The 11,954-nt window shown below is 33.1% G+C and overlaps 1 protein-coding gene across 1 annotated transcript; it reads right to left on the reverse strand.

Moving 5' to 3' along the window:
* Window positions 1-385: 385 nt before the first annotated feature.
* LOC131598117 (uncharacterized) lies at window positions 386-1,219 on the reverse strand. Its single transcript, XM_058870769.1, has one exon. The coding sequence runs from the start codon at window positions 1,217-1,219 to the stop codon at window positions 386-388; it is 834 nt and encodes a 277-aa protein (XP_058726752.1).
* Window positions 1,220-11,954: the final 10,735 nt, after the last annotated feature.

The raw sequence follows: 11,954 nt of genomic DNA on the forward strand, positions 1-11,954 counted from the left end.
GCTTATTCGCATCTTCGTTGATTCTTCCTGAAAAGGGTTTGCTCTCCAACTGGCGAATAATAGAGGGATGTAATTGGAAGTGTGCCACATTGACCAGTTGATTTACTATTGTCATTCTGCCAAGTGATGCGTTAGCTCTTTCGTAATCACCTAAACGTCTTTCTGCGGGAGGTAGATCCTCTGCCATAGTTTCAGATTCTAACTCTGACTGCTCGGATTGGTTGGATAGTGTTTCTTCGTTTTCCGGTTCTGAAACTATGGTTTATTCTTATTTTGATGCCAATCTCTTTTGCCTAGATTCTCAAAGTCTTGCTCGGAATGATCTTTCTGGTTGTCAAGCGAAACCAAACTGATGTCGAGCTAATATGGGATTATAAGTTATTCCTCATCGGGTACTAAGAAGAGGTATATTTGGGAAATCTCCACAACTATCAAACAAATGGGTTCCTTCAAACTCTTTTTGGTTCCAAATGATATCATCGTATGAAAGTCTCATGATTCTTTGAACCCAAGTCCCACCTTCTTCATTCTTTATCACGAAACGGGGTAAGTGCGAAATAAACCACTTATGTAGAAGAGGTGCACATCCAAGAACGAAACCTTTTCCTTTAGATGATCGATGATGGATGGAATGCAACAAGTCACCCAATAAGGTAGGAACGAGATTATTGCTGATGAAGATCTTAGTGGCAATCACATCCACAATTTTGTCGTAACGAGGAAACACGACTTGCCCATAGATCAGGAGAGCGAGGACTTTTTCAAGAGCATCCATACTTGCAGCATTAATCAAGATTTTAGCTTGACTATACAAGAACTCGATAGGCAAACTAGTGTAGTCTCCTTTATTCACCCAAAACTTCTTTATTTTAGATCGAGGCAAATGCAATGCAGCAGCAACGTCTTCTAACTTAGGAATCTCTTCTTCGCCAGTGTAGGGCATCTGATCAAGCACATGTAATCCTAGTATGGAGGAAAATTCCTCTAATGTGGGAACCAACTGAAAGTCCCTATAAGTAAAGAAATGAAGAAGAGGATCATAAAACCGGATCATTGTGTTGAGGAGCGTTTCGTCCACTTTGGTCCGTACCAGGCTGATTAATCTGTTAAGAGACTCGGGAAGCACAAAAGCACCAGAAACATTATCATAAATAATCTTCAGAGATGTAGGTACTCCCTTGAAGCTGAGGCAGAAAGGTTTATGAACTTTGATTCCCATGACCTACAAAACAAATTATGGTTAACAATCCTTTAACTCCTTGGAATGAGTTAGTCATGATATGTATGAATGATGCATGGATGCATGAGTCACAAACACAGATAAGTCTACGCAAATCACACAATTTCCTTAGGCTTGGCTTGCATGGAGTTTTGACCAGGTGAGATACCCTTCCCAAAGGTACTTATATGGATAAAGAGATTTCAGCAACGGGTTCTACCAGTGACCCTGAATTGTCAGCCCCCTCTAAAGCACCCTCGAACGTGATACATGCATACCACGCAATGATACTTTATGAAGAAACCTATCTGAGCTGTAGTATCGGGTCGCGACCATAACTTGGCATGCACCAAGAATAGACCTCCCACTACGTTCCTAAAAGTTAAGATTGGTTAAAGGTGACTAAAGGTCCCTGAGCTCCAACGCACCCAAAGATACATGCATAAACCTCTCTCATGCAAAAGAGGTACACAATAACCAGTGGAGGCCTAACTCAAGCGCGAACTTCATTTTGACCAATCCCAACCATGCACAAGGGAGGTCTCCATGACTATGCCGCTCCTATCTTAAGTGTTCTTGAATCCGGGAGTAGGATTCGTCCTTCATTTTTCCCAAAACAGCCCTGAAAAATAAAGCAAGCAAAGCAAATAATAGAAAACATTTAAGTGAATCCTAAACTTTTAAGGTAACCCCTCTTTTATAAGAAAATTCTCCCCAGCAGAGTCGCCAGTTCTGTAATACGGTGAACTGACTTTATCGAAATGTCGCGGTAAGCAAGAGTCGTCACCGACCTTTATTTTATCCAATTAGGAAAGGCTAAAAGAACAGAAAAAGACCTTTTAAAGAGATTGAGTTCGGGGGGTAAGTTATACAAAGGGAAGGTGTAAAGCACCATTTGCATCTATGGTTTTCCATGGGCTCTTAATTGCTTAGCTCACTTGTTCGTTTGAATTGTTTGAAAGAAGTGTAGTGTGTTTAGAAAAGATTTTGAGTAAGAAAAGATTTAAGCCAGAGCAAGGAAATTAGGGGCAATTACCTGGTTAGATGAGAAATGTTCTTTTTAGCCTTTCAGGGCTATCCCTACCATAAGAGGGTAAGGAAGTCCTTTGATTTGGAGGTTAAAGGATCGTCGAATTATCGTTCGCCACAAGACTGTCCCTAGCCATAGAGTGGCAGGTATTCTAAGGGAAGGATTAGAATAGCCATTTTTCGTTTAGGCAACCAGAGGATACCTCAGCACTTCGTAGGCAACTTTGAGGGACGAGATCATATTAGCGAATCGAAGGAAGCATCATTAGGAACTTATGATCTTTGAATGAATCGAGGGCAACATTGCTGAGGTATCCTCGTATCCGAGGGACTTGGCTATTCTGCACTGAAAAACATAAGGCAACAGGCAACAGGCAACAAGAGGGGTACCATAAAAGGTGTGTGGGTGCAACAATCACGTGATTAGATTCAGAATAAATTATCTTGTAATTTAAATGATTCTAATTTAATTTGAGGTTAACACTCCCTAAAATTACTAACCACGCAGTAATATAATGCAGTTTTAAGTGCCTTCAAGGCCAGACAATACAACCTCGAAGCAGTTACATAATAAATTATGGGGAAGGGGGAAAAGGAATAATAGAACTAACAGTGCAACAGGTCTGACACAAGTAATAATTTAAAAGAAAGAAAAATAAATTAGATTAGGTTTTAGGGTTACCGACTAGTCGAGCTTTGACGGTTGGCTTACCCTGAAAATTTGGAAAAGGAAAAACAAATACAAAGGGGTGAGTGTATGGCCAGTTCATTGATCAGAAAGGCAAAAATAAATAATTGAAATTAAAAGGCAAAAATAATTATAGATATTTAAAAGGCAAAAATAAATGTAAAAAGAAATAGAATCGGGGACTTAGCTTTGATCTGATATGGTTCGTAGTCGGAGGAAACCCTAGTGCTAACCCTGAAGCTACACAAAGAAAAAGAGAAAAATTTCAGTGTAGGAGCGATCTTCGTAAATCCTGATCAGGGTACGAATTAATTATGATTAATAGAACAAATAAAATCAAATTTAATTAATTATTGGTTTCTCAACCTAATTAATTAATTCGGTGAAAAAACAAGTTTCGATTAAATATCTAAACCTAATATATTTTTTTTATCATTTAATAAGATAATTACAATTAATTAAACATAATGATTTAAATAGATTAACCTAATTTAAAACAATTAAAACAAATTATTTAATAATAATTAAAATAAGATAAATATTTTTATTGTACTTAAAAAAAGAGAGAGAGAAATTAAAAAGAATTTATTTTCTAAAGGGTTTTAACAAATAACAATATGTAATAAAACAAATTATGTAATAAAAGAAAAGAGAGAAAATAAAATTAAAAAAAAAAAGAAAATAAAAGAAAAAGGAGACTTAGCTGGATCTGGTGTGGTGGATTGTTGAGGGTCCATGACGTTCTTGCATCCTGAGGCGCGTTGGATGAATCTGGAAATTGATCTGACCACCAGATGCTGAGGGTGCATGATACGTGCACGGTCTCGCGTATACCGGATCTATCTGCAAGTCATAACACATAAATAACCAAAATATAGCGTGGAGGGTGGGGTTCGAACCCGGGCCCTCACGCTGAACACCATAGTGACTTTGCCAGCGGAGCTACATGTTTTCGCTGTTAAACGAATGCAGAGAAAGCGTAATATAATAATATAACATATAAGAACAATTTGAAAACGGATTTTGCGCCTGGGAGGTCATCTTCTACCTTGCGATTTACAGAGATATGGCAACGGTTTTTCCGTGTGGCCGTATACCTCCCATCTCAAAACCTGCATATGAACATCAAACAACACCAAACAATAGCATATATCAACTGTATACAATCTCACGATCACGTGGAACTCTAATTCCCCGAAACCACGAAGATGAACCCTAGCCATGGCACATCTTGATTTCTGTACAAAATCTAGCAATTAACGATTAAAACAGTTCGCAAACACGGTTATAAACACATATATGCCATCAAATTATGTTTATGATGAATGAATTCGCAGAATTAAGTTTTGAAAGAAATTGGGCAAACTGTGAGTTACTGAGAAAGATTCTTAACGCCTAGAAAGTTTGCGATGATTGGAAAAGATTCACGAGTGACCCAAGAATGTTGTTTGATTTTCCAAACCTCTTAAACTACCCTGCAACTTGGAAATCGTTTTGATCTTTCTCTTGAATTTTTTGAGTTTGTTAAGGGTTATGAAGCTGCAAATTTTTTGTCAAAATCCTCTCCCTCTTGATCTCAATGGCAGACCCATATATATGAGAGGGATTTAGGTTAACAAAATAGCTTCAAATCTTTGCAATTTAGGAGATTAATATTTGATTGAATCATAGTTTGTACATGTTTCCAAATTTGTAAAAATCTCAATATTTTCTCAACAATATCCATGTGCACGAAATTTGTATCATATATGGTGTGATTTGATGATTGGAATGATTGGTAATTAAAATTAAATTAAATCTCTCCATAATTTCTTTAAATCTTTGATTTTCATCAATTTTTAATGATTAAAATTCACTAAAAAATCAAATAATAATCAAAATTTCGTGGCCTAGAGATTGGAGCTTCTAGATGACTTGTATAGCAAGATTGGATCATAAAATATTGGGCTTGTTTGCAAGAAAATTCATTTTGAAGCTCTTTTGTTCACATTTTTCTCTTTGAAATTGCCCAACTTTGACAAGGCATATTTCCCTCAATTTTTAAGATATGGAGGATTTCTAGGACTTTTTGGAAACCTCAAGATGTTCCCTACAAGCCACTTTGGAAGCTTTTTTTCGTTTGAAGAACTTATCTTGATGATATTGGCTTTGACAAAAAACTACTTTTGGTTGACTTTAAAAAAGAACTTATAATGTCTTAAGTCATATCTCTTAAATGAAGCATTTTTAGACTTGGCATGTGAGAGACAAAGTTATATAGAATTCAATTTCCTTCAAAATGAGATTTGGATGGGAGAATCTATGATGTTCCATGTGGGAGTTATGGCTGATCAAAGTTCAGTTGACTTTTTCCTATGAAAACCCTAATTTAGAAACTTTTGTAATTGTTGATTTCTGATCTTTCCTTGATGAACCATGATCAATCCTTGATCAAATGGTGAATGATGTTTCAAAATGAGGTTGTTGACAAAAAAAATCAAGAGTTTTGACTGTACTTTGACCACAGTTGACTTTTAGGTCAAGCTAGTTGATTGTTGACTTTCTAAGCAACTGAGTGACCAATCCTTTGAATTGAGGCCTGAATTTTGTCATGGAGATAGTTTGAAATATCATAAGCCATATGAAATGCATTGGAGCATTTGGTTCATTGATTTTCTTCAGGAAACCACAAACCCTAGCTTCTTGAGCCTTGTTTAGGAGGGATGTCTTTGAGCCATGTGCCTTGATTTGATTTTGAAGGAGAGAAATAGTATGGGAAAATTTTGGGGTATGACAAGGATACATAAATGAAGCTATCTACAACCTTCAAATGTTAACCTACAACAAGATGTGTGTCATGGACTCATATATGATCAACCGATTTAACAATATTCAACTCCAAATAAATATGCTTCAAAGCCAACATGAAGAGGAATAAGAGGAGGAAAAGGAAGAAAACATGGATGAGCAAGAATAGTCATTTAGTCTCATTATCATTTTGTTTAAGTTTCATTATATTTCTATGTTTAAGTTTCATGCTATTTTCTTCTATGTTGTGTGTTTAATTTGTATGTTCTAAAAATAATGTTTGCATTACGTTATTATGTTTGCATTAAATATTTCTATGTTCAAGTGTCATGCTATTTACTATAATTTTTATTATTCTTTCATTCCTTTTTGTTAATGACAAAGGGGGAGAAAGATCTCAAAACCATATGTAGCTCAAGAATAATTAATTATCAAATTCAAGAAATACTCTTACATAAAGGGGGAGTATCGGTGTTAGGGGGAGCAAAAGGCAATCATAAGGCAAAAGCAACATTACACGAAATTTTCATCTAAGATTGGTTTGTCATCACCAAAAAGGGGGAGAATGTGAAGACAAGCTTCTTCAAGAGTTTTTTATGAAGACAAAACATCACCATGGCTTTTGGAAAAGGACTTGGATCAAGACTCTTCTCAATATACAAGTTTAATCATCAAAATATCTTGATCAAATGTATGGTAAATAAGTTAAAGAAAAACTCACTTAGGTCTAATTGTGTAATCAATGGAAAATCCACTCATATCATACATTACCTTTAAAAAGTTTTTGATTAAAACACATTTGAGCATAATTTTTTTTTCAAAATGGTTTTTGGCTTTTTTGATGAAGTAATCAGTTACTGCCTATATGGTAACTAGTTACAGAAACTAAGAAAAGTATTCCCAATGGTTTTTGTATGGGTAACCGATTACCCTGTCTCAGTAATCGGTTACTGAGTTAAAATTTTCAAAAATTGTGAATGTTGGGAGTGGGTAATCGATTACCCTGCTCTTGGTAACCGATTACCACTGAAACATTGCATCTTTTCATTGTTTCTTCAGCCATACGAAATTGAAATTAAGTCATGTGTTTGCACCCTTTTGAGAATGTTTTTGCAGCCTTTTGGAAGGGTGTTTAACATTATATAAAGGCTTCTTGATTCTTTTTGAAAACACACACCAACCATCAATTTTTCATAATCATTTTGTCGTGTTCTTGCTTTCAAATATTCATTGTGTTCAAACTTCTCTTTTGAGAAAGAAAATTTTTAGCATACACTTTCATATACTTAGAAAATTTTCTTCATCATTTCCATTAAGTACATAAGAACCTATTGTGAGAAAACTTTACTTATTACCAAAAATATTCAACCACTTGTAATTCTTTATGTTTGTATTGATTATATATTATTGTTCCAAGTGTGGATATAAGATTGTAAGGTTGTAACCTTGTTGTCCATAGTTTTAGAAATAAGAGATATCCTTAGGGAGGGTGTTCTCTTAAGGACTTGTTGAAATCCAAGAAAGGTGTTATTGGTTGTTGTGTCTTTAGAAGGGCTAGGAAGAGTCTTGTAAGAGTCATAACATTATAGTGAAATCTCTTGCTAATTGGCAAGGGGACTGGAGTACTCTCGACCTGTGAGGGGAACCAGTATACATTGTGTGTTCATTAACTTTCCGCTTTTATTGCTTTCATCACACTCAACAAGATCGTAAAAGAATAAAAGACAAAAATCTACCATCACCTAATTCACCCCTCTTAGGCGCACAAATTAACTTACATAGGCAACAAGGAAAATCGTGGCCAAAAGTAAATAAAATAGTTATCTACAATATTAGGCAACGGTTCTCAAGCGTGGGATATACATTTTTTCATAAGTTGCAAAAATCATGTCTATTTGAATAGGCCACGGTTTTATTTAGTTTAGGATTGGGTTTTTCATTGTTGCATAAGTTATTTGAGAAAAATTACATATTGGAAAACTTGATTGCAAGTTATCTGGTGAATAAAAATTACATACCGAAAAACTTGATTGCAAGTTATCCGGTGAAGAAAGATTACAAACCGGAAAACTTTATTGCAAGATGTCCGGTGAAGAAAAATTACAAATCGAAAAACTTGATTGCAAATTATCCGATGCACTTTGATAGGGGTGTGAGATGATAAATATTAAATAATAAAATTATTTTATAAATTAAAAGGATAGAATTGAAATATTTTAAAAATTGTAGGGATAGAGAGAGAATGATAGGAGTACGAGGTATATTTTTCTCCTATTTAAATATTTATAAATTATATTTATAAATTGTAGCTACAATATTCCTATTTAAATATTTCATGAAAAAATTATCCAAAAAAAATTTATGAAGTTAATAAAAGAAATTTAAAACTTGTATTGCTACGGGGCGTTTGATGATTCAAACTCCAAACTCTCACTTTCACCTATATGATCGTGTCAAATTTGGCTTCCTATAGTATTCTCCATGGTGTTTACTTTGTCGTCATATATATATATATATATATATATATATATATATATATATATATATATATATATATATATATATATATATATATATATATATATATATATATATATATATATATATATATATATATATATATATATATATATGAGAAAAAGGTTCATACACTGACAGTCTAAAATTATTTTACACTGTCAACCAATCACAACCTTGTATCAGAATAAAACACACTTTAAATTAAAAACTTTTTTATTACAAAGACACTTTATTAGTTTTCTATTGGATGACAGTGTAAAATAATTTTACACTGTCAGTGTATATAAATTAAACTTTTATATATATATATATATATATATATATATATATATATATATATATATATATATATATATATATATATATATATATATATAGTTTAATTTATATGCACTGACAGTGTAAAATCATTTTACACTGTTATCCAATAAAAAACTAACGAAGTGCCTTGTCATTAAAAGAATTTTTAATATAAAGTGTGGTTTATTTTGATACAAGATTGTGATTGGTTGACAGTGTAAAATAATTTTACATTCTCAGTGTATGAACCTTTTTCATATATATATATATATATATATATATATATATATATATATATATATATATATATATATATATATATATATATATATATATATATATATATAGTAAACATTCCATGAAAGTTCCAGTATACATGTCTTCCTTGTTGTATATATATGGACTAACTCCTTTAATATTTTCTAAGTATCTACTATCTACTCAATATTATAAAATTGACCAAACTCCCTAATTTAACCTTCTGCCACAAAAACTTTACCCTTACAAAAGGTTACTTTAGTAATTAACAAATTGAATATTTTCAATTGCCATGTGTTGTTTGCTCATTCCACAGCTTATGCAAATTTGTACTTGCTTTCACATTTCCTTCCAACACAACACTACTTTCCCTATCATTCTCACTCATCATTTTCACTTTCCTCACTCTTAGTTGCAGAGTTTTCGTTCCCTTTCTTCCTCCATTGCTCTCAAATCAAAGTTTCGGAACCCTCCTTATTTCCTCTCAAGCGCCGGTAACGAAACCACAATCAGGTATGCTTCCCGCACGTTTTCAATCCGCCTCCTGCCATCACGTTGTATTTCTCTTCATTTGAGTTTTTTTTGTTTAACAAATATATGCAAAAGCATGAACGCCTATGCTTCTCGTGGCTCTGGGGTTCGTTTTAATCTGTTGCTTCTTTATAAATATCACACTTTCCTGCTTTACATGTTAATCGGTTTTGAAATGCTTTGAAAACTTTCCTTTAGTAATACCTGGTGACACTGTCCATTACAGAGTTTGTGTTATTTGTTTCATTTGCCAAACCCCTCAAAATGTTTTTTTGTCCAAAAAATACTAGGGAGTTTTGGTTTTTTTACACCTGCCTTTACTATACTTTTTCATTCATAATGTTTTTATTTTTTCCCTGATTAGTTATGCTTGCCATCTACCCCAGGAACAATGTCAAGGGCTCTCATTCTCATAAACGATTTGGTCAAGGGGAACCAAGTCTGGAAAATGCTGATTAGGGTCAGGGACGGATCCAGAAAATTTCGATAAGAGGGGTCAAATTTATTTATCGTTATATTGGCTTTATACTTGAAAGTTAATTTTCTTTATCATTTTCAACACTATCTTATATAATACTTTGATTGATAAAATTAGGGGTGGCAAATGGGCATGTCCGCCCGTTTTGATCTGTCTCGAAAAAAAACGGAAAAAAACGAGGCGAGACGGAGCGGACGTAGATGGGGATGCAGGCCTAAAATCTAGGTTCATCCTGCAAAAAAGTGAAGGTGGGGCGAGGAAAGCCCGCGGGCACTACACCTTTTAAGCCTAAAAAAAAAAATGTAAATGACCATGCCCGCAAAAGCTGGCAGAGAAAATGGAATGGAGCGAGACGGACACATTAGAGGGTGAATGCCTAAATCCTTAGTCCGTCCTGCACTAAAGTACGGGCAAAACAGACATGTCCAACGGGTCGGGCCCGTTTTGCCACCCCTAAATAAAATCAAGTCAAAGCAATAAAATTTTCTTTATAAAATGAAAAAAAAAACTCTTGCTATATACTAATAAAAAAGTTATTACTTATCTTTGTGAAAATGTTATTTAGATTTTGAAATTGTCTTTAATTTTAATTCATCGGATAAATCATCTCAACTTAAAAGTATCTCAACTTAAAATTGATACAAATTCAAAATTGTTTCAACTTTATCCAACATATATAAGTAACATCAACAACAACAATAATAATAATAATAATAATAATAATAATAATAATAATAATAATAATAATAATAATAATAATAATAATAATAATAATAATAATAAATTATAATCAAATTTCTAAATTTTCATTTAAAGAATTTGTAAAGAATCCAGTCTAATACTAATCAAAAAAAAAAAAAATCAACCTAATACGAAGGGAAATAAATAGATAGTCTAAAAGTATTCATGTTTTTTCTTTTACTTAAATGATAATTGTATACCAACTAATGTGCAGTGCAGAATTTGTCTAAAACAAAATAAAAATTCTAAAACAAAATAGTTGATAAAAATACAGATTGACGATGAATTGATGTCATTTGTGATGTGGGGGCATCACTCTATTTTGAGTGGGGTCAAAATATAAAGTTTTCAACTATTTATCAAAATTAAAATTCAGTATGTGGGGTCAATTGCCCCCAATTTAGAGTATCTAGATCCGTCCCTGATTAGGGTTGTTGATCTTTGGGTTGTTTATGAGAAAAATGGCCAACAACACCTTGAAATGGTCATTCAAGATGTAAAGGTATCATTTTTCCTGAGATTCTAAGCATGGTTTGTTTGTGCTTTTATAAGTTTTCACTCTTTTGTTTCTGTCAGAACATTCTACAATTTTTTTGTTCGGTTCCAAACATCCTTGCATTGTTCTGTTTTTGAATAATATATTTGAATCCTTATTTCAGTATGTTGCTTAAGAACTTTAAAAGCTCCATAATCTTAATTGTCACCATTTGAATCCATTTTTGAATGATATATTAGTAGTACAAGCAAAGTCATTATAGTCTAGAAGGGATTTTATTACAGGCAAATACTACTATGACAGTTTGTGTTATATTTTGTCATCAACTTTATGCTGCATCTATTTTCTGTTTATGGTTCAACACATCTATTGTTTTTGTTCATAACCAAAAATCTCGTGGAACCAGAAAACTGTAAAAGCAATGTATTATTTTATGATTTTTTTTTTAATTTCCATATCTTTGTACTTTTGTATAAGTATTGATTTTTTTCATTGGGAACTGCATCTATGCTTAACCTGATATTTTCCCTGCTACAGATCAGCATCACTTTTTGACTTTTACCAGTATTTTGGGAAAATCTTGAGTATAGGGTCACTTCAACCTTAAATGCTAAGGTGATTTTCCCACGGTAAGTCCTTTCTATACTTGCTTTATCCAGCAATTTTGATCCACCTTTTGATAAGATATAGGTATCTTTTCCATGAAATGTCATATTTATACATGAAAGGGCTGTTAATTTATATATATAATGCTAAGCCGAGTAGCAGTTTTGGGCAATGGAGCAGACTGTTGTTTTTAATTGCTTGGCAATCTACATCCCCAAATATAATTACATCTAGAGCAAATTGTTAAAATTGAACTAAAAGAACTTATATCTTGAAGGAGACTTATTATAGTTATGTTTTT

This window comes from Vicia villosa, linkage group LG1, assembly GCF_029867415.1.
Source record: "Vicia villosa cultivar HV-30 ecotype Madison, WI linkage group LG1, Vvil1.0, whole genome shotgun sequence".
Lineage (NCBI taxonomy): Eukaryota > Viridiplantae > Streptophyta > Magnoliopsida > Fabales > Fabaceae > Vicia > Vicia villosa.